This window comes from Centroberyx affinis, unplaced genomic scaffold, assembly GCF_046629955.1.
Source record: "Centroberyx affinis isolate AG114_WGS23_722 - 3 ecotype Tasmania unplaced genomic scaffold, CSIRO-AGI_Caff_v1 ptg003958l_1, whole genome shotgun sequence".
Lineage (NCBI taxonomy): Eukaryota > Metazoa > Chordata > Actinopteri > Beryciformes > Berycidae > Centroberyx > Centroberyx affinis.
In genome coordinates this window covers 142,460-164,901 of record NW_027281780.1, presented here as the reverse complement: position 1 = coordinate 164,901, position 22,442 = coordinate 142,460, and the positions used below count along the sequence as shown (strand labels likewise).

Genomic DNA, 22,442 nt, shown 5'->3' with positions numbered 1-22,442 from the left:
TAATCAACTATAAATCATGATTAAATGAGCCGAGCATGTATGTTAATGAATGAAGGAGAAAATGAATTTTAAACAGGTAGGCCTTAATGATCTACCAAAGATTTAGAGATGTCTGTAAGCCCTTTGCAAAGAATTATCATATATAACACCAAGCACCAATGTGAAATTCGGGAGGGTTGTCTAAGCAATAGCAGGGATCTCCATGTTATTTTACAATAGTGCAGTATTAAGATGTCTTTGTCTTTCAGTTTATATTTATTTGTAAAAGAAAGTCTTCATCATTAAAACTTGTGATTAAATATATGACACAAACAATTTTATTGACTGATAAGAACACAAATAGTTTTCTACAATGACATGTCATTGTACTCTGATTTAGGCAATGGGTTCTATAGCCTTATTACGACAGTTGGAATATACTGTATTGTACATTAAATGAAAATACAAAGATACAATAAACATGCCTTTGATAAAAATATCTTTACAAAAAATGTACATTTCTATACAACAGTTGTCAGTTACACATCTCTACAGTACAAGCCCCATGTTGAATCCCGACCCAAGCATGATTCTGGTTCAAACGTATGGGATCATCTGCAACAAATCCAACACACTGTCTCATTCTATTATTGGAACATTTTCTTCAAATGAATAAACTGTCTGTTTTTCTAGGTAATCTACTAGGTATTTGAAATATGGCAAGGTCTATTTACAGGGCAAACAAAGAGTGAGTCAGGGTTGAGAGGTTGGAAATGTTAACCCGATTAAATTACAACAGTTAAAAGCAATGAGATTTTATTTTTGCAAAATATTTGACACATCACCATACTGTTCATTAAATAACAGGCTACCAGCAAAAAAGATAAACATGTAGCAGAGCCAGTTCCTCAAATATGTTTTTGAATACAAAAATAGTGCTAAATATTACACATTATCATCATTAACCAGACACTTATTTTTGAATGAGCTGCAGGAAAGTCAGCTTTTTTGTGGAGGCAGTGCTGCCAGGGTGGATTCTCATGTTTTTTGAAGTGTAATATTTGTGCAAGGTGACTTTTCCTCCACATGTGAGTGTGTCTCTATTTAAACATTATCAGCAAAAGGAAACAAAAATGATCTAACTTGGGGCAAACATGATGTGAATGATTAATTAATTAACAATGGAGCATGCTGACATCCAATCACTCTAGTGACATAATTCATTTTGCAGCAATTCATTAATAATCCAGTTAATCGGAAAACTTCACACGTTGGCAGCAAATGCAAATGGCAGCGAGAGGTAACTCAAGAAATTGAACTTCAATACCCAGAAATCCTATAATGTGACATCAGTAAACTGCACACAGCACGCTCATGTTTACCAACCAGCCGGTCTGTGATGCTTTATATACCAAGGGATACCAAAGGGAAGAGAGAGGAAAAATATCTAATGTTGGTGAATCTAGCTTTCTCTCTTGCTGCTGTTTATTGGACAGTTTGTATTTCAATCTTAACTTTGATTTGTCGCTTCTTGTTAGTAGAGAAATGTACATACTCAACACCAGAATTTCATTTGGGCAAATATGGTGAATCATCATCTCAGTTAGTGGGGATGGGATGCTCTTCTCTGTTGTAGCCCCATTTTGTGTTTTAGGCTGATAAGACGGGTGTATTTTTACAGAAAAATCTTGCCTAGTGCAGCTTTAAGGCGACATAAGCCATTGTGAACTGTTAGAGTGTTCCATTTTTATTCCTGGATTTAAGAGATCTGGATCATGGACCATGGACCTGGATCATTTAAAAGCCTGTTAGTGCACTGGCCTAAAATAATACCGCTTCCCCCCCCTCCCGCCCCCTTTTCGAAAAAGATAATCTCGCTCCCTTGCCCAAACGAGGTGGAATCAGTGCAGAAAGCAGAGGGAGATATGGAAGGGGAGAGTGAGAGAGGGCGTTGGCTCCTGAACAGCAGCAGTTCGTGTTGGGATGCACAGGCGGAGCAGGGAAGAGTGCATTGAGACGTAGGGCGCTGCTCCCTGGCAGGAGGCCTGTGCCAGTGTTGGCTGGCTACCACAGGAAGCCCTTTCTGCTTTTGAAACTTGGCAGGAGTCGGAATATATGATGGAACAGCCCCGCAGGGTGTTCGTGTGATAAATGGATAAGCTGGATAAAGTTATGCTCACAGCTATTGGCTTATGTATGAGTTAAGTCCAAAGCAGCCGGTACCGATGTTCCATTCATATCATACTGAGATTGCAGATTATAAGACTGTCATTTATTCATTTGATTTTTGAGTCACAACAAAAAAATTCATTGAAAACAATTTGTGAAATTACAGAGCAAACACATTTAAAAAAAGCAGCAACAATTGATCATCAACATCAACGCTCCTCTCCTTCAACGTAATTCGACTTATAAATCAGAAAAAATACATTTATTCCTCATATTTGTTTTATTTTTTTTCTCTCTCCCACAGCAACAGGAATAGTGTATGATGTTGTCAGCCTCTTGCAATAAAATGTAAGATGCACAGAAAAATCCATGAGGTAAACTCAGGCCAATGCATTAAAATAAGTCTTGAATACATTTTCTTTAGAAAGCACATCACATTCAGTTTGTGCTGCACAGTTGGGCATCTAAATGTGATTTCGACGTCTCTTGAACACAACTTACAGTCCAGAATGGGTATCTTGATCCCTCAGAGATCCTTTCCTGTCTCTTGAAGGTGATGATGAATTCTTATACCACAGACTGGGGTGTCTGCTCCCTCACCCTGCAGTGATAAGGGGAAAACTGATGAAAACACATTCTGGGACTGTATCCCCTCCTCAAACATGGTGGCTATTTATAATGCTGTAAATCTGATGAGGATTAGACAGAGCTTAAAGCTTGTCCGTTTTGAATGGCCTCGGAAATATCTCGGGAACTGCAGAAATATTTGCTGGTAGCCGGAGCCGGTTCTCTAATCCTTGTGGACATGACTTACTGAGGTTCTTCTCACTTGTGATTTTCTGTCCTCAGTAAGCGGAACATGCAAGCGGAACATTTAGATATTCTGCACAAGCCCAAGTGGGATTTTCAGGTTTGTTAAACGTACAGTATGAACTCTGAGGAGGCTCCACTTCTTATGAATTGGCTACCGACAGAATTTTAAAATGACAGACATATGGAAAGGAAATGGAAAACCAAAGTGTAACATGTGGCCTCTTTATATATGGATGAGCAGAGTTGGGAATTGGGGACACCAGATGCCTGGACAGGCAAAGACAGAAGGAGGAGGGGTATTAGCAGAGAACTAGGGATGGGACGATATGCTTATGATACAATTCGATATGCGGTTCACGATTTGATAAAACCACGATACAATGTAATAAATAAAAGATCAATGACACCAAAGAATGACTGTGCAGAAATCTGTTTATTTCTGAGCCACAAATCTTTCTAGCACTGGCTTGCTAGAATGTAAACAATTTCAAAATGTCATTACAAAGTGCAAATAATATAATTTCAATGGAGAGCTTGTGAAATTGTGATGGGCAAGCCGTCTCATTTGTCATTACAACAGCAGAATAAAATGTAGCTAATATTGCGATTCATTTTTCACGTATTGTCACATCTTTGTATCGCGATATATTTAATTTCGATATTTCATCCTCTCCCTACAGCATAGGAACATTTTGACGGGACAAAACTTCTACACGTCTCTAATGAACAAAGTCATTATTTTGGAGAGTATGATTAATACATTTCGCTCATCCGGAACCCAAAGAAGACTGCGAGAGAACTTATCTAAATGTTACATCGACAGCGTGCGACTCGCGAACACCGCTAAGCACTTCCCCGCCAGGAAGAGCCAGCCGGCATCGAGCCAACTGATGATGTGGCCGCTTCATTACCCGCACCCCGAGAGGCGGGAGGCAGGGAACTCTTTACCTTAGGCCCTGCCATTCACACCCCCTTCCACACAATTCAATTAGATGAATGTTGTTTATGGGCAGTTCTGGGCCATTGGAATGCCATTATTGCTCCCTCTGTCAAAGTCGGCATTAGCTGCCCTTCAGTGGCGCTGGCCTTCCAAATGTCACCGAGCTTATGACTTAGGAGATGATTAACGAATGTTTAGAGATACTTCAGATGCGGTTCAGCGGTTGTGCCTTTAACGAGGGCCGAGTGTAAGAGCCTTCCAGGACCTTAGGATCCATGTCGGAAACAACCTCACAGACGCTGTAACTTTGATTAAATACAGATCCGAAGCTCTTACCTGATCTCAGTTGTCAATATCCGATACGTGGTTCTCTATCTGAAAGTGAGAGCACAGAGAGGAGTTTAAATTATGGATATGATATAGTCTTTCCGACACGTTTTATCTTTTTTGTTTTTTAAAGGTCACTGCAGATATATGCTCAACAAGAACCGCCCCGCTGACTTGCAGAAGAGTCTTTGTGGTACATTATCACGATCTCTGATCAATATGACCTTCAGGAAACAAATAAATCTCTTCCACACTGTCTCTGAAAAATAATCTCTTCCATTAGCGAGGAGACAAAACTTACATCAAGGGTGGCATGCTCACGCTCACCTGGTTAATGGCTAATAAATATAACATAATAGGGAAAGCATGGCCACAAGCATGGTCACATTGAACCGCAGCTGAACCCAGATGAAACAGGATAATTCCTTTGATTATACTGCGTGAACTTGAAAAAACTGCTATGAAATAAAATATTTGCATGGTACAATTAATGCTTTTGAAAAAGAAAATACCAAAACATAAAGACATTCTTTAAGTGCAACAGCATCAAATGTAGCACTGATGGGGTTTAAAACCTCCAGCACACAGATAACAGCTATTAAGCTAAAATGTTATTTCATGGAGCTAAAGGGGCCATAAGATATTTGACCAGAACTGTGTAAAGAAGACAGCAATTATATATATATATTTTTTTTTAGTTTAAGCTGCTCGATTAACATTTAATTTTTTTATACTCCAAGTACAAAATGGGTGAGCACTGCACTTTTTCCATTAAAAGTAATGTTTATTTAAATAGGAACATGACGTTTTGGCCTAGAAGGCTTTCATCAAACGTCAATCCATTTTATACTTCTAGACTATTTTGTGGTTTCACCTCTGCTTTTGTTGCAGCAGCCCGATTTATTTCCCGTGTAGCATAATAAAAAAAAAAAAAAACGTAACATTTTTAAACAGGCTTTCACAGTTTTCAAGTTCCATTTCCCAGCTTTCTCAGTGGTTATGAAGCATTTGTGCTGTATACTGGTGTGAATAAATCTTGAAAATCGGGGATTGTGACATTACTCGCTCTCTGTGATTTCATCATCATTCTTATCCCCGAGACATTTTTTACCAAGATTGAAAATTCTTCTTTAAATATCATTCTAACATGAATACCATGTGACAGCACCAAGCAATTGTGACAAGAGTGAATCTCCTCTTCAGCTCATCCAACATTTCTTGGCTTTTCTAATTCTTCTCCTACTTCTAATGTGACCTTGTGAAAGAAAACTGGCTTATTCCTCAGCCAGCCAATGTCATCTCTAACACTCTGCACTGTCACATCCACACTGGTTCATACAGGTCTGGCCTCACACTCTCTTCCATGTCTCTTGAGCTCTCTGCTTTAATTGCAGCTTGTAAGAGTGTGTGTGTGTGTGTGTGTGTGTGTGTGTGTAAGCATGAACGTGTGTGTGCTTGTGCCTTTGTGTGGGAGAGACCTGCCTCCACTCCTTCAACCAGGGTCAACAGGGAGAAACTGTCAGTCCGGGCGCCCTCACCATTCACTCATGTGAAACCCCACTCTCTCAGATCTGAGGCCATGAATAATTCTGGAAAATTAACTTTCAGAAGGGGAGGACTGTCTGCCCACTTGAGATCTCCCAAAGTGCCTCTCTCCCGCTCTCCCTCCCCATCAGCCCTGTCAACCGTTTCTTTTACCAGATGGTGGCTGCCCTCCTCGCCGTAGTCGTCCTCGCCTCCGTCGGTCATCTCTCCTGCCTCCACGTCCAGCGCCCCCTCGCCTGCCTCCTCCCCAGAGTTTTCCGCTGTCTCTGACACAGACTCCTCATGCAGGGAGTCGCAGTTGTCCTCGTACTTTCTCTGAGCTTCTGAATGAGAGAGAGAAGGGCAGAGGAAAGGAATGGAGGAGGTGAGAACAGTTATAGTTTGGTTTATTTGGCTTGAACCATAGCAGTTTATTTTGTTGGATTTTTGTATTTTAGGTTCTCACTGCCCAATTACAAGCGAACCAAGGCTTGTAGACAAAAGACACAAGTAGCTTGTTTATTGGACAGAGATTTTGGTGGTGGGAAGAGTCAAAACAAATCCAATTCCAGTCCCTGTAACTTTAGCTAAGCATGATGGACTTGTCTGTACTCTTTGCCGTAATTTACCTCAGTCCAGACTGCGGTTTGCCCTCGGTTCATTTTGCTACACTCGGCTTTCCAAGCACGAGGAACTGCAGGCTATTAGATGTCAACATCCGTCTCCTTATACCCATAAAACCTTGTGTTTTGGGGTCATTTCCTGTAATTGGTTTGGAATATGTCTCACTACTAAGAAACCGCAGTGCAGTTTGCTTGGAAGAAGACTGAGACTCACATTTTCTGGTGATCTTGGTGCGGCTATTTGGTGTTCGAATGGCATTGTTGATCACATGATCATGACGCTAACCTGCAGTAGCACCTAGCTTACCTGTATGTTGAAATGTTACACGGTCATCCCTGTGTGTGTGTTTATGAATGTTCTTTGATGTCTTCAATGTTATCTTTGTTAAATGTCTCTAAATGTCTGACTCAATGCTCTTACATGCAAGGCAGATTCCTGTAAAAGGCAAAATAAATGAAATCTGAATAAAACAGGACAAAACTTCCTAAATTCCTAAAGAACGTGAACAATTTTGACACACAGTACTACCCTCTGTAGCCTGTCTACACTACTGAGTTAGGTGTAAATGTCTGAATGACCTTCACAGGCCTTCACTGCTCCATGAGACTGTCCCTTAGTGTAGGGCGTCTATAAAGACCGCTCATATAAACCGAGTCAGCGTGGTGTTGACACCTGTCAGCTGTTATGACAGAGAGCGCTGCTTCTCTTATCTCCCACAATGTCAGGAAGACTGATGGCCAGTGTGCGCTCTTAATTTCCTTCCCTCAGCAGTGGGTGTCCTCTCTCTTTCTTTAGCTCTAGCTGTAGCTCCAGTTCCCCTGTCTGCCGCTCACCGGACTCGGCTCTCTGTTGCTTCTCGATCTTCTCCAGGCGTCCCAGCAGAGAGTCGATCTTCATCTTGATCTGAGTCAGCTCCCGTTTAATGGTCTGAAGCTGGTCCGTCTTCACTGCTGAGACACAGAAATACACAAACAGATATGAATCGATTTGTTGCTACTTTAAGTCGGGTTTGTTTTCCCTCCTAATTTCATTTGAACTCAGTGTGAAGATTCATTTTAATGATGCCATTTCATACACAGTTTATCACAGACCCCATGTTATCGTCTGTTAATACCATCATTTCATCACCCCGAGGTACATTTTCCTCGGGGGCCCCGTCTCAGTCTGGCCAACTGCAAAGTTGCCCTGCTAAAAATGTGAACATGCTGCTTTCAATTTGAAGATTAGTGCATGGCTTACATCCACCATGCTGTGCAATGCTGCTAAATTTCAGCTCACTAGTGCCAATAGCTATATACACATAATCTTTCAATAGATGTTTGATGTGTATATCGAGCATGATGAGGACGCTTTAAGTCAAAAGAATTTTTATATTGTTGAGGAACGCTTTAGAATAGTTTTAATTATCCAGGAAGCCTGACTGAGCACATATCATCGCTGTCGGGTGAAAGTCTTGTATCTCTAAAATGTCAACAGGATTTAAGAAAAACAGCCTTGCTTTTAGTGCATTTTTGAGGTTATCCAATGGGAAAGGGTTTCATAATCCGAAAAGGTCTGAGAATTCCCTCAACACGTAGAAGAGGACCATGTAATCCTTCAACTGACGTGAAAACATGAAATCACCAAAATTGAAGTTACAAGGTTTTCACTTAACAGTAATATGCAGCAACACCTCCAGCTTCATATGCAGCTCCACTAGGGCATTTGGGGATGTGTGTGCCTTGCTCAAGGGCAACTTGCAAACAAGCATCTCTCATTCACTTTCCCTGCCAAGACTTGCTAAGTTGCTCTGGGATTTAAACAAGCAAAGTAATAAGCCCACTTCTCTACCCTCTATGCCATCCCAAGAAGTGTAATCCATGGAGTGTAGCAAAATGAACTGAAACATCCTTAACACTGTGTCTAAAAAATATTTCACATTTATTTCATATTTCTTACTACTCCAAATCTCCAAGGAATGGATAAGTGCAATGTTCAAACGATTGAAATTCACTGAAATAGCTCATTTAAACATATGTCCTAAAAACCTTTCTAAGGAGGAATTTGCAGTTGAAATGTCTTTAATTAAATGGAATCTATGTGATTGCACATAATCAGTGTTTTGTTTTTGCAATGCTAAAGAGTATTTTTGCTTATTATTCCGGTTAAAGTTAGAGTCAGACGGAAAAGAGAATTTGATGATCAACATTCTTGCTGGGTGACTAACATAATATTCATATCTGCGATTAATTTTCGCATTTCGTTCACTCATTGCACCTTTGCCTGACACATTTCCTCAGCAGCGGAACCACATGAGAGATAGGGAGGTACAATTTGTCTTCCCGCTGTTTCTGTTTACTGCCTTATGAATAATTACTCTCCTTTTCCTGCTTTGATTTCAGTTTAACGTTCAGTGTTCACTATACAGTCAGTGTCTACGTTTTGGATAAATGAAGCGCAACTGTTATTGTGTCATGGAAATGCCTTAAAAGTTTGGGAATTAACGTTGATATGTCAAATAATATCTACTAAAAATAAGAAAGATAATGCTGAATTTGAAGGACGTCGCCGTTAATTCAAGCTGGCCCGTCTTCACGGATGCTGAAATGAGGCTGTACTCCTTAGCGGCTTGAACTGAGCTGATTAAAGAATTTACACTATAACGTAATAAGATAATCTCATTCCTTAACCCTCGGCAGTCGAAATGTGTCATCTTTTGAGAGGAGGGGAAAACAGACAGCAGAAGTTGAGGAGAAAACATAAAATTCTCTTTGACACCTATCAGATTGTGTCAGCGCTGGAGAGAGGATGGATGAGCAGACGGTAAACAACCCCACAATTTCCCGTAAAGAGACTTAAGACAGAAAGAAAATATTCCTCACTGGTTTCTGTCTGTGTTTGGCTCTTTAGGTTAGGCTCTTTGATGTATACAGTATTTACACCCACACACTTCACAATGCCAAGCCCCTCCCAACACTATGCATGAGCTAAACCGATGCATAATACATAACCTTCTAAGGATAGAGAAGATGTCAGAGTATGATAAATTTTTTTTACATCCCATTAGCTCTTCTTAAACCCGGTTTCTCCACAACAGGACATTTTAATCTTTCAGCGAAATTCATGCTGAAAAACAACGCGACCGCTGCTCAGCTCAAGATCCAGAGGACATTGAAAGGTATTCGTCAGTGTGTTGCTTCCTCAAAACGGAGCAGAATTATTAATGTGTGCATGAGAGAGAGGGGGCGGGGGTGGGGGGGGGGGTTAACGGCCCACCAGAGGCAATATATACGTGATATGTGCGTGAAAATCAAAGGAATGAGCCTCCTGTTGTTTTGTGAAGCCGCCATCAACCCTGAAGCTACAGAGGAGCAGAGAAACGATGTTTCTTGACAAAAAGGAAAAAAAATTGAAAATAGCGGGCCAACAGAATGATATCTCGATGGTGGGACACACCGAAGTGTCTCTATCTCCTGCCCGGTATCACCTGCTAGCATGCACACACACAAACACACACGCATGAGGGCGCACATGCACGCACACACATATACCCCCACACACACACACTCGCTTTCTTATTTCAACATCATCTGAGCTCGCTCTGGGCAGCTTACTAGTTGTCCTTTGATGATAAGAAAGTGTGGAACAGTTTCTAATTTATCAGTGGCTCCAGGCCTTTTTCCTTTTGTGCTATCAGTCACATAAGCTGCAGAGAGAGAAAACATACACATCCTAATCCGACATCCTTTCATCAACAGAGCATCTTTAGATAGCTCTGGCTAAAGGAAAAGAAAGGAGAAAAATATCATTATTTAATAAGCATTAGGAGAGATTTGGAAAATGAGGGATGAGTCTAATTTTAGGGCCTCATGATGACCACAGGAATATTATCTTTGGGATGGTGAGGATGTCTTGAATCACTGGTCTATGAAGATTAAAGCGGGCAAAGAGTTTTGGGGCTGGTGACGCTGATGTCATTTCAGACTCTAAATAGTTTACGAGTACTTGAAAAGTCACCGGTTTGGCCCTATGAACGTTTGAAAAAATCTGTGATTTTTTGGGCCAAGCTTTAAAGAAAGCCATTGAATAAGGCTCACAGGTTAATTTGACAGTCACAGCCTTCTCCTTAATTGAATGAATGCGACCAGAGCCAAAGTCTGTCTTCACAAATTCACACAGGAGGAAGAAGGTGCCAGTATGGAAAATATAAATCTATCCATTCTTGGACAGTTGTTAGTTTCTGGTGTATAAGCAAGTGGTTCAAACTACCCACACTATCTCACCCAATTGGCTGGACATGCTAACCTTATTTTGCTATCCAATCTATCTGGGCCAAAGTCAATACAAACAGCCATTTTTCATGGTACTGGCAGGGGCAAAATTACTCTCCTAAACATACAGCAGCACTGCCGAGACAGAGGAGAGAATTCATTGACTCTGTCCAAAAAGAGGGTGTGAAATGGGCTTTTTTCATTCTCTATGAAACCAGTGCGACTGGGTCCTCCTGACAGACCTTACCAAGCTGTTTGGGCTGATAACGCTGGCCTAGACAGGCAACAATGAAACAAACAGAGCACACACTGTAGCCAATTATACAGTCTATGGATAAAGGCTAATGTTAAGGAAAACACAGCTGACCATAGCTCCACAGGGACGGCCCCAATCTCACATTAATTACATTTAGAAGGTAGTGTTACTACGCATCACCAGTTAATCAGAAGACCAAACGAGAGCCAGATACAGATGGATGCTGGGTGACAGGAATAGCACTGTTTGCTGAATGGGTGTTGGGGGGAAAGCTTGGATTATATTTGTGTTTGTGATTTAGTGTTTGTGCTCTACATTGCAATGTGGCTTGTTCCACGTTGTTGGAGTGAATTAAATAGCTTTTTATATTGCTGCAGCCAAAGTAGCACAGCTGAATCATGCCACCCCCTTTTTTCACAGAGCCATGGTTTGAGTTTTGCATTAAGCCTTCAATTTTAAAAAGGACAGAATACCATTAGCGTAATTGTGCCATGTTCTCTTGAAATACTAATAATAAAAAAAAAAAAAGCTGGCTAGTCTAGTGTAAGCAGAAAGAAGAAGAAAGCACCTTGGTGTACGTACGTTTGAGGCCGGAAGAGGACGAAGAGGTGGGAGGTCTGGAGGAAGACGAGGAGGAGGAAGAGGACGTTTTGATGGGGAAGGTGGTCTTCCCGCGGCGGGAGGAGGGAGCCAGCACCCTGGAGCGTTTCAGAGGGATCACGGCCCTGGGTGGGGGGGCCACTCGGCCGTGGTAGTCAAAAAGCCTCAAGAGAAGGAACACCTATAATATTACACTTCACCTTCTACACTGTAGCACACAGTACAACCAGTGTCTTGCATTAGAGGGCCTATAGCAGGCCAAATACATCTATTACATGCTCAAACAAAAAATATCCATCTGCTACCCCTAGGTAAACCTAAAAGGTCTCCATCTATTTCACAGGCACAGCATCCCATTCCAAAACCTATTATCTCTTCCCTATATTGTATCTCAAGATACAATTTCTATGGATTTCTCTTGGGTTCTCGCTTTCTCGGCACACATGAAACAAAAATCAAAAATTGTCTTTCAAATGTTACAGTATCCCTCTCTCCATACGGCTAGCCAAACCACTGCATGCAAAAAACAAACAATCCAAATAATCCCTCGGCACATCCTTGAAAATGAGGATGGGATGAAAAGAAGGAGTGCTAAATGTCAAATGAAGGTATCAGCGTTGACTGTTCTGGGCGACAGTAGACTTCTGTCACTGCTCTCAACAAGTTTGACATTTAGAAAATGTCTCCCCGGATAAACGCTCTGATCAGAAGCAAATAAATGAGAGGGAAAACAAGAGTTCTTTCATCAGCATGCTCAAGCTGTGTGCTTCATCTGTTCAGCCATTTTGACTGGAAACCCTCTTCAGCTGATCTTTATTCGTCTATTGGAAGGTGACTGAGGCTTCTAATGGGAATGAGTTTACATTCCCATTAGACGATTGTGTTAGTATTTTGTGCAGATGCTTTGTGTTCTTGTTAAATTCAATATTAAATACATATTATAGTGTGAATGATACATACCTGCTGTAGAAATCATCTCTGTAGTATTCATAATCAAATTCATAACCGCTGTATGAGAGAGAAAGAGATAGAGAGAGAGAGAGAGAGAGAGAGAGAGACAGAGAGAGAGAGCAACAGAGAGAGACAGAGAGAGACAGAGAGAGCGACAGAGAGAGAGAGAGACAGAGAGAGAGAGAGCGACAGAGAGACAGAGAGAGAGGCGGAGAGAGAGAGACACACACAGAGAGAGAGAGAGAGAGAAACAGAGAGAGAGAGAGAGAGAGAGACAGAGAGAGAGTGACAGAGAGAGAGAGACACACAGAGAGAGAGAGAGAGAGAGAGAGACAGAGAGACAGAGAGAGAGACGGAGAGAGAGAGACACACAGAGAGAGAGAGAGAAACAGAGAGAGCGACAGAGAGAGGCAGAGAGAGAGAGAGACAGAGAGAGAGTGACAGAGAGAGAGAGACACAGAGAGAGAGAGAGAGAGAGAGAGAGAGAGAGAGAGAGAGAGAGACAGAGAGAGAGCGACAGAGAGAGAGAGAGAGAGAGAGAGAGAGAGAGAGAGAGAGAGAGAGAGATGGGGTTCTGTTAAGCGGGACTGTTTGCCATCTTGGATCAGTCAAAAGTAGGTGGATCAAGACCAAGCTGTTTTGACTCAAATGGACACGCTCCAGTTTACACCTAAAGCTCCCCACAGGTTGAGCAGCGAGCTTTAGCCACCCTGCCATGCAAAGACCACAGACCGGCAGCCGCAAGAAATGGTTTCAGAAGGGAAATACAGTGACAGAATTATAAAAAAAAGAAAATCTAGACCTTTTCTTAAACCCTGAATGAAAGAATCAATGTTAAGTAGATGTTCAGAATGGCAACTAATTTAGAGTTCGGAAAGAAATGAAGTCGAGTGAGAGGGGAAGAAAGAAAAAGCCTTTTTGAATCAACCTTCCTATTCTCACAGGAATTTTAATTAGGATTAATGTATTACTATTTCAATTTAGAGTAGCGCAGTGTTGGTTTTTGCCTCTCCTGTTCCTGTTCCATAATTACCATATTACATCTTGGCTGTTTTCAGCTGTAGTTATAAAATGCAAATGAGGTTTTATAATGACACAATGCGCAAACTAATAAATTAGTAAACTAAGAGGTGTAATGCAAGAAACCAACAATTCGGAATTGGGTGAATAGCTGGGAATATAATCTGTGCCAATGGACAACCTACTCACAGTACACAGAGAAGAGTCCCAGTGAATGGAAAAATATGTCTGCCCTTCTGTCATATTAGACTGGAGTAAACAAGCTCTGCTTTGATCTGTCTGTGACCAGGAGATGTGTACAGGGCAGAAAATCAGGGTCATGCTTAATGAAGCTTATACAACAACATTTCCTTTGAGCATTATAGGGCCGTGCCGAATAAACTCAAATCAAGGCTGAAAAATGTGGAAAGTATTAAAAACTCAATTAGAAATTCAAGGTTCAAAAGAAGAAGGAAAAACAAATAGAAATCCTGGTATTCCAAATATTACTCTACATTTACATCAGTGCGAGCAGAGGGATGTGAAGGATGGTGAATATTTATGACAGGCGTTGCACCTCAGCATGATGTAGGCGTGCAACAGCATCTTGTAAGCAGAGCAAATGTTACCTGTAAACAGCTGAGAGCGGCCGTTTGGATCCTGCCTTGGGCCTGTATGGCTTGGGCTCGCCTGCCATGTTTATGTCTGCAAAAACACACAAAGACAAACCGCTTGTCAGTCATTCGTCCTCAACAGGGAACAGTCCTTGTTTGAATCATACATAAATTAATGTTAATTCATGAATATTCACTATTGCATATTCGATCCCTACTGTATGGGAGCGATCTCACAGTATTTCTGTCAATGCACATCAAGACCAGTGCTTCCTCCACACAATCACGCCACAGTCTGACCTAATTTAATACTTGAGTGCTGTGTAAATGAAAAGCAAAATGTCTTTGTGAACCCTCGCACAAAAAGATGGCATTCAGGATGGCAGCGATGGTGTAGCAGCTAAAAGCAGCGCCGCAACTCAAGGGAAGAGAAAAGTGCTACTTTATAATGAAGATGGTAAAATATAAAGGAAGCTCCAGCTTTGCGCCACCTCTACTGTAAAATTGAAAGCATTTTAAGGCAAGGTTTAAAAGACACAACACACAACGGCGCAACATGAAACATTCAATAATGGTTTAGTGTATTGTGAGAGCCACTTCTTTTCATCTTCTTTAAAAAAGGACAGGAGACCTTGCTACTGTACACTGGAAAGATTACAAAATAAATGTCCTTTTGAAAACATGAGAGAATCCTTGAAAACATGAAAAACAATGGAAATGAATAAGCATATAAAAAATTAATCTTAACAAAAGCGGGATGTTGGAGGAGCTTTGATTTACAGCCGTTCGTTCTTTGTGTAAAAATGTTATCAGGTGCACAGGTTTTTGTGACCGAGCCGGTTGGTGGTGCAGAATCTTCAAATCGCTATCTGTGTACTGCCAAGGGTGTTGCAAGGTCCTCATATTTTGCGAAACAGCCTGAGTGGCTTTTGGGAACGGAGCCAGCGGGTCAAAATAAGCTCACGGCCCAAAAGCGAAACACTTTGAAAACCCGGGGAAAAAAACAATGGGTCGGAGACTTTACCGATGCAGACATGAGGACATACAGCATCCCTGAAAAAGGAATAACACCTTTGGCTGAGCTTTAGAATTTGAGTAGCATTCTCCTCTCTTATCTAAGTTCAGGTATGGGGCAATACAAATATTATTCTCAAATAAGATGAATAGACGATACAGAGCAGAGAGGAGAAAATGGATCACTTCAGGGAGAAAACAAAGTGAGAGAAAACTTAAATAGTTTCTGCCTAGTCTGACCAAAGGCACTGGAATCCCATCATCTGTTTTTTTTATATTGTCTTTAATATCACACAACCTTTTGCATACTTAGAAGCGGCAAGGTGGTTAGAAAGGCCGTCTCATACCTGCAAGAATAAAAGCTTAAGACCCACAAAACTATACAAAATGTCCTTGAAACACTGTTCACTGTTTGTAAGTCACTCTGGATACGGGCATCAGCCTTTTATGTATGTATGTATGTGCAGCATTTTAGTGGCATTTTCTGACAGATATCCCATAGCATTGTGTTCTTGCTCACTATCAGTCTGTCCCATCCAGCAAAGATAACTTAGCTTAAATAATTTATGCGTCAGCCTTAGCCCCGCCCAACAAGTGGAAGCACCCCAACCCCGGGAGTGGAATAGCAGTGGGGCGAAAATAAGCTTCTGGCAAACTCCTGCCTCCTTCTCCCAGCGGCTGCTCACACAAGAAATAGGATTAAACCCTCGGCTGTTTGTATACCACCTACTTAGACATGCTAAAACACTGCCTTTTTTATGGAGTGCTTTATGGCCAAATGTGTGTATGCGTGTGTGTGTATATATATGTGCGTATTGTGTGTTTGCTCATGTGTGTGTGTCCATACTTGGCAGAGCATGTTGTGATTGACTGTGATGTTGACTTTGGAGATAATTATGATTTGCTCATTAACCTGCACATTTACACAGAAGGAGATATTGCGACCAGTTTTTTTTTTAATTAACTTACAACAATCCTCACTAAATAGAACTTGAATTCAAAAGCGGATCTGTTTTAACACAGTAAAGAATCATGAAATCCCGCATAGACTTTCCTTCTGGACCACAGACAGTGCTGCTGCAATGGTTCCTCTACTCTCTGCAGTATAGCAGCCAACACCCTGCCAGACTGTCCGCTGGCATTGGCTAAACCTGGCAATCTTCTACTCCGCCAGCGCAGAGCTTTAGCCCACTTTGACTGGGGCTGTCAGGATAAGTCCGAGTCAAGAGTGAAGTCCGCTGGAGCAGCAAGACCCATCAATACCGCAGTTTCATCACGGTCAAAGTTACGCCTATAGATGCATAGGTGCCATCCAGGTTCTTGTGTGGTGCCGAAGTGTGTGAAGCATTGCTACCAGTCTCGCATGTTCTCAGTAGACTGTTTTATAGTCTACTGAAATTCAGATATGAAGGATTAAACATGGCAAACAGCTATGACAGGCTAAAAAACTAATTTGGTTATATGCCATCTCCCATATGGTTCACTGTCAGTCTTAAGATGTGTGGTTAGGATTAGGGTTAGACTGATATATCAGTTTGTCAATGTACTCTATGGGGCGGATATTGGCCTTTTATTAAATATCAGATATCAGCCAGTCAATGTTGTCTACTGCTGATATCATGAAGGTTCTTCTTTGACCACAGCTACATAAAACCATGTAAAAACCTGCAATGAAATGTTATTTTCTTTGTATATTTTATTTAATTACTGTATAATGGGTTTTTTTTTTACTGTAAAGGCAGTTATGTATCCCAGAGTTTCTCTACCACTGAATTGGTGGGTGGGTCCCCCTGACTTAAATAACTGCTAATCCTTAAAGAATTTTGGGTTTCAATGAATCTGGGTTTCAATGGAGAGTTTTAAATGTTCCATGATGGTCTAAAGGCTGTTTCAGAGGCTTTTCCAGCTGGACGACAATTACAATTCTGGGGGAAATACTGAATATTTGTGATTTTTGGTGCATAAAAATGGTCAAATTCAAAGATATTGAATTCACACACAATATCGGTTATCAGCAGCTTCTATACAAAAATGGTTTTGGTATCGACCTTCAAAACTCACACACTACTTTGGAGGGGAAAAAGTGTGTGTAGGGACTAGTGGCATGTTTTTCATACTTATTAACGTCTCACCTCTTGGTATTCATCTAAATGAAAGGGGACTGACTACAGAACACATTACTAAGGTCCCTGATATGCAGCTTTTAGCAGCATATTTGTACAAAGTGTGTGTTGGTATGAATGCGATGCACCTCGGGTCATGGACCAAAACTGCGTAGTTTGTTTGCTGTTTATCAGTTATCCATCTGTTTATCATTCATTTATCTGTTTGTGCCATCTGCGGCTCGGTCAGAGCGGGGCGGGGCGGAGCTCTTCATGGTGCTGAACAACTTACAAAGGATCATATGGGTCCATTGCGTTACTGAGGCTGGGCGGCATGAGAAAGACCTCGGCCTTGCAATTTGAATTCTGCATAATTTAAATTATTTAGGGGAATATTTGACCTTAACTTCTATACTATATCTCACAGAAAGGGAGTCTATCTATTTATCTATCTCTCTATCTATCTATCTATCTCTAGACAGATCATATAACCACAGAAGCAAATGTAACCCAGGTGTGGATAAACAATGAAGGGAACACTGTATTACTGGCTGAAGAATTAATAAAGAAGATGGTTCTGGAGGTGAACTGCAGTGGAAAGACAGAGGCAGGAAGCATAAGTAATCATCTGAGCCGGACCCGTGTTCCTCTGACAAGAGAACAGAGATCCGTGACTCCCCAAAGGAACCTAGCTCTGCGTTTTATTGGACTCATTTGTTCCCTTACATCCTCTGTCTCCCTCAGTCTACTCTTGTTCATGCTTCCTGTTCTGCTCTCGGCCTCACCCTATCCCTCAATGTCTCTTTCTCTATCTTCATTTTGCCTCCATCACTTCCTCCTTCACACATACACACACACACGAATACGATAGCTCTACACTACCTCTCCATCCGTCACTCTCTCTCTCTCTCACCCCATATTCCTTCCTGTTTCTCACAGCAGAGAGGAAGCTCATTATGAGACATTTCAGAGCAGAGCATCACCTGTGGGGCCTTTCTATTTGACACCTGTGCCGCAACGACAGCTTTGCATGTCTTATTTCTCCCTTCCTTTCATTAGCCATGGAATGAATAACACCAAAGCAATACAAGTGGAGGCTTTGAATAAATCATGGCTAGAAACCGAGCCATATGGCAACATATTGCAGTGGTAGCACTGGGATGAGAGGAATTACTCCCATGAAAATCAACAGGACCAGAAAACATACGGCAAGGGTGATTCTTCTGAGGATGTGGTGCAGGAGAGAGACTCTCATATTGCTGGAAGGGCTTCCACCTGAACTACTGGAGCGGACATAAAAGGCCGGTGTTGCTCCTGGTCCTGCTGAAGCCAGAACAAATCAGACTGCAATCTTTCCTTTCTCATCTCTGTCTCTCCCTGTTTTCTTTCTGAGAGAGAAAGTGTAGTTTCTCCTCTCACCCTCTCAGTTCTTGGATAGGTCATCCGTCCCCCTCTTCTCTTTCTCTTCTCTTCATTTCTCTGCCTTCTTCTCTCTCTCTCTCTCTCTCTCTCCATCTCTCTCTCTCTCATACCAGCTCATAGCCCGAGGCTTCAGAGCCAAGCTAACAGGCATGGGTAGCAGGGATCATCACAAGGTCAGAGAGAGGGAGAGACAGACAGAGAGTGTCTCACTGGTGAGCCAAAGAACATCTTTGTATTAGTGTGGGCAGAGAGCTGGGAGACGGACACTTCGTAGCATCAGGTAGATTCTTGAATACCTGTTCCAAAATGCAAGATTCTGCGCTGCCATCGTCCATTATTCTGTTAGGATAATGAAGATTAAATCGCTCTGCTTCCATTAGCTCAGTATACACATGCATCTCTTTAAAATGTGACGATAAAGAAGACTGTGTTTAATGAATGCTGCCTGTCACCTCCAGTAATATAGTCTTCAGCTCTTGTTCCAGATGCATTCTAATTAGGCATGGGATGATATATTGAAATTAAATATATCAACATTCAAAAAGTGACAATACGTATGGTGGGACAGAAAAATGAATGGTGATATTAGCTCCACTTTATTCTGCTGTAGTAATCACAAATGAGACGGCTTGCCCATCACAATTTCACAAGCTCTCCATCCAAATTATATTATTTGCACTTTGTGATGACATTTTTAAATTGTTGTTTACATTCTAGCAAGCCAATGCCAACGCTAGAAAGATTTGTGGCTCAGAAATAAACATAACTCTGCACAGTCAGACTTTGTTGTGACTGAAATTTTATTTATTACATCGTATCGTGGTCGTATTGAATCGTATCGTCCCATCCGTAGTTAGAATCAGGATTAACCAACATCTAAATTGCATTTTAACAGGTCTTACTAATAAAAAACCAAAAACACAATATCATTTTAGAAAAGATTTAGAGCAGAAATGTAGCTGATGCTCTTGTACAGAATGACTTAAAATTAGCAGATAGGGATTCAATCTCTTCAGGAGACATGGCTCTTGATGAACACTTATTAGCTGTTTCAGGGATCAAACCTGTGACATTTCATTTATGGGAGGGTCTTAACCAAGCTGCCGGCAAGGTGCAAATGTCTGTCCTCCTCTTGATTAACTGAAATGGTTTAATCATATCGCAGGCCTACAGCGTGCCGGCCAGGTGATTGACTGCAATAAACTCCTTTTCAGACATATCAGCAAGGACCTTCAAGGAATGAGAAATGTGTTCCTTTCCAAAAAACAGAGGAAAATTCCCCGCAGACCGGCGCTGACGGCTCTACAACACATTTGTCACTTTTTCCCTTGCATGTTCTTTCAGTCTCCTCTCCTCCCAATAGCCGACTGTCTATTTGATGAGATAAACATTAAAGGCAAGAGAGAGAACGAGAAAGAATGAGAGAGAGAGAGAGACGCACATAGAGAGAGAGAAAAAGGGAGAGAGAAACAGAAACAGAGGGAGCTGCCGATCATCTCCTCACGGAACAAAAACTCTGGCACCAATCTCCCCAATGTCTTAATTAATTGAACGAAGTAACTAATTATGCAAATTGTTCCTCAGCGGGAGCGTCGTAAGAAGAGCGACGACAACAGAGTAGGGGAGTTGAAACAAGCCGGTGATGGACGTACGGCGGGACAGGTAGGAATGGAGGAAATTAGTCTGCACACTATGGCTTGGCTGTGTTTGATAAGACTCCTCACTGAGACATGAAGCTGGGCCGGCCTGCGAGGAAGCCACAAGATCTGAGATGAAGGAATTGCCACAACTAATAACCAATACCGTTCATCATGACCTGCCAGCAAGACACCAGCTGCCGAGAGCCTCATAAAAGTCCAGGTATGCCTCTTATCTCGGCTTCATTTGATATATTTCCAAAGACGGATATAGACTATTCTGTGGAGGAAGGTTGGCTACCTAATTGGCAGATTTCCCAACAAATTTAGCCTGAATTACAGTCAAATATGTCAATCACACCGGATCCCCACCGTGTGCTGACAGGCTTTCATTCTCAGAAAAAGCCTTCCTGCTCCCTGCTGCATTCAGACATCACATTTCATTCACTTCACTTTTGAGACGTTACCCGTATTCTTACTTTACGCCGCCTGCAGAGCCTTCAATCAAGGTCGCAGGCGCCGTGGTCGCCATTCGCACAAAAATAACCATTTACCTTTTCCTGTATGATCGTCTGGGACATTTTCAACCCCTGCAGAAAAACAGCTTGTTTACTGATACCTCTCGACAACAGAAGGGTCACAGCAGGGAAAGGCTCTGGATGGTTGTTGACTAATTACATGGCAAAAGAATGGTTTCAGACAGGGAAACAATCTGCATATCAAAGGTGTTGTCGTTGAGACCTTTGAACATCAGACATCAAACAGAGCAGCGCTGTTCATAAATAAAGTTCAAGGTGAGGTAATGTGGCTCTTTACATCTTTCTGTTTCAATTCACAACTGGGGTTTACAAACACGATTCCTCTGCAGTTTGGACAAAATTTTGAAATTAATTATATGGGCCACTGACTCCCATTTGTTATTACTACATACTTAAAGTCATAATGAAATGAAAAATGACTTTTTCACCTTGTCAGCTAATTCTACATATCATACTGTACTGAACGATAGATGCCAAAAAAATTATGAAAAAATCTCCTATTTTTATGTCAAAATCCCATTACTTGTACTTCCTGGAAAACTGCATATTTTTAGTGTTTACTTAAAAATTAAAATTCCAACCACAGATTAAATAAATGAATGAATAAAACCTGCAGCTTCTCAACTTTCAAAGTGGCATGAGTGGCAACACGAGTGCCAAAAATGCATCAACGCATTTTTGGACGTTCACCCCCAAAAAACCCTGCTTCCTTTTCCCGGTGGCTTGAATTTTGAAGAATCCATCATTTGTGACAGCTCAAGATTATGCACAAAGCATTTCACAGTGGATTGCTTCACCAGCTACACTGAGCACGCACTGGGCTTCACTGCCTTTGTCTGTTATGGTCCAACCCGCCCACTTCTGAACAGCCCCTCCCCGCGTTACGTTGCAACCCAACATCCTCTTTCAACCGGAAATACGCCAAATTACGTAAGCAAGACACCTTCGAAATACCATTTCTTTGTGACTTTAACAGCGATGCTGATTTTGCACACTTCTTACTTCAAGCCATCCTCTTCCCAACCATTTCCCCTGCAGATTGTGTTTCCTGTCACCCGATACGTTAATGGGATCCGCTGGCTAGAGAGAGACAGATGACCTGTGTCTCAAAATGTTCAGCATACGCTTCCACTTCGCTCTATAATACAGACCCAATTTCAGCAAACATCCATTTCATTACACGACTGGAACATCTCTGTGAACATCCCATTACGCTACTGGGATATCTCTCCCTCTGTAAACACAGAGGCGTGACTTTCAATCTGTCGCCCTGCCTCAGTGGCTCTCTGAGGCGGTGTGGACCGCAGTCCAAAGGGATCAGTTCATAATCCCCAGCCCCTTCAGGCACCAGCAGAACAGATAAAGGCCAGGCATCGGTTTGAGATCACATCTCTCCGTCGTGTGATCTGTAAAACCCGGCGAGCTGCGTCTCTCGTGTAAACAATGACGGCACTTTGTCAAAAAGCGAAAAAATTCAGGCCATTGGACGGATAAATATGGCAAGGAGCGGAAGCCACAACTGGGCTAACCTGTAAAATAGCATAGTGGCGGGGAATGAAGTGTGCAGCGAAAAACAAACATGAGCATTTAGAGCGAGTGTTTCCTCTGATACTCCGTGGTAAGAAATAGTCATGACAACCGTTGATAATCAGGTTATCCGGCGTGTTTATCGCTGACAACTT

The 22,442-nt window shown here is 41.8% G+C and overlaps 1 protein-coding gene across 1 annotated transcript in view; it reads right to left on the bottom strand.

Moving 5' to 3' along the window:
• Positions 1–4,236: 4,236 nt before the first annotated feature.
• Positions 4,237–22,442, bottom strand: part of LOC139663223 (RNA-binding Raly-like protein) — a 43,600-nt gene continuing 25,394 nt past the window's right edge. The window contains exons 2-7 of the mRNA XM_071541838.1: positions 14,062–14,137; positions 12,443–12,490; positions 11,465–11,646; positions 7,210–7,323; positions 5,927–6,096; positions 4,237–4,276 (exon numbers count right to left, since the gene is read on the bottom strand). Of these exons, the coding sequence (XP_071397939.1) occupies positions 4,244–4,276; positions 5,927–6,096; positions 7,210–7,323; positions 11,465–11,646; positions 12,443–12,490; positions 14,062–14,137 (623 nt within the window). The 3' untranslated portion in view covers positions 4,237–4,243. The remainder of the gene's footprint in view (positions 4,277–5,926; positions 6,097–7,209; positions 7,324–11,464; positions 11,647–12,442; positions 12,491–14,061; positions 14,138–22,442) is intronic.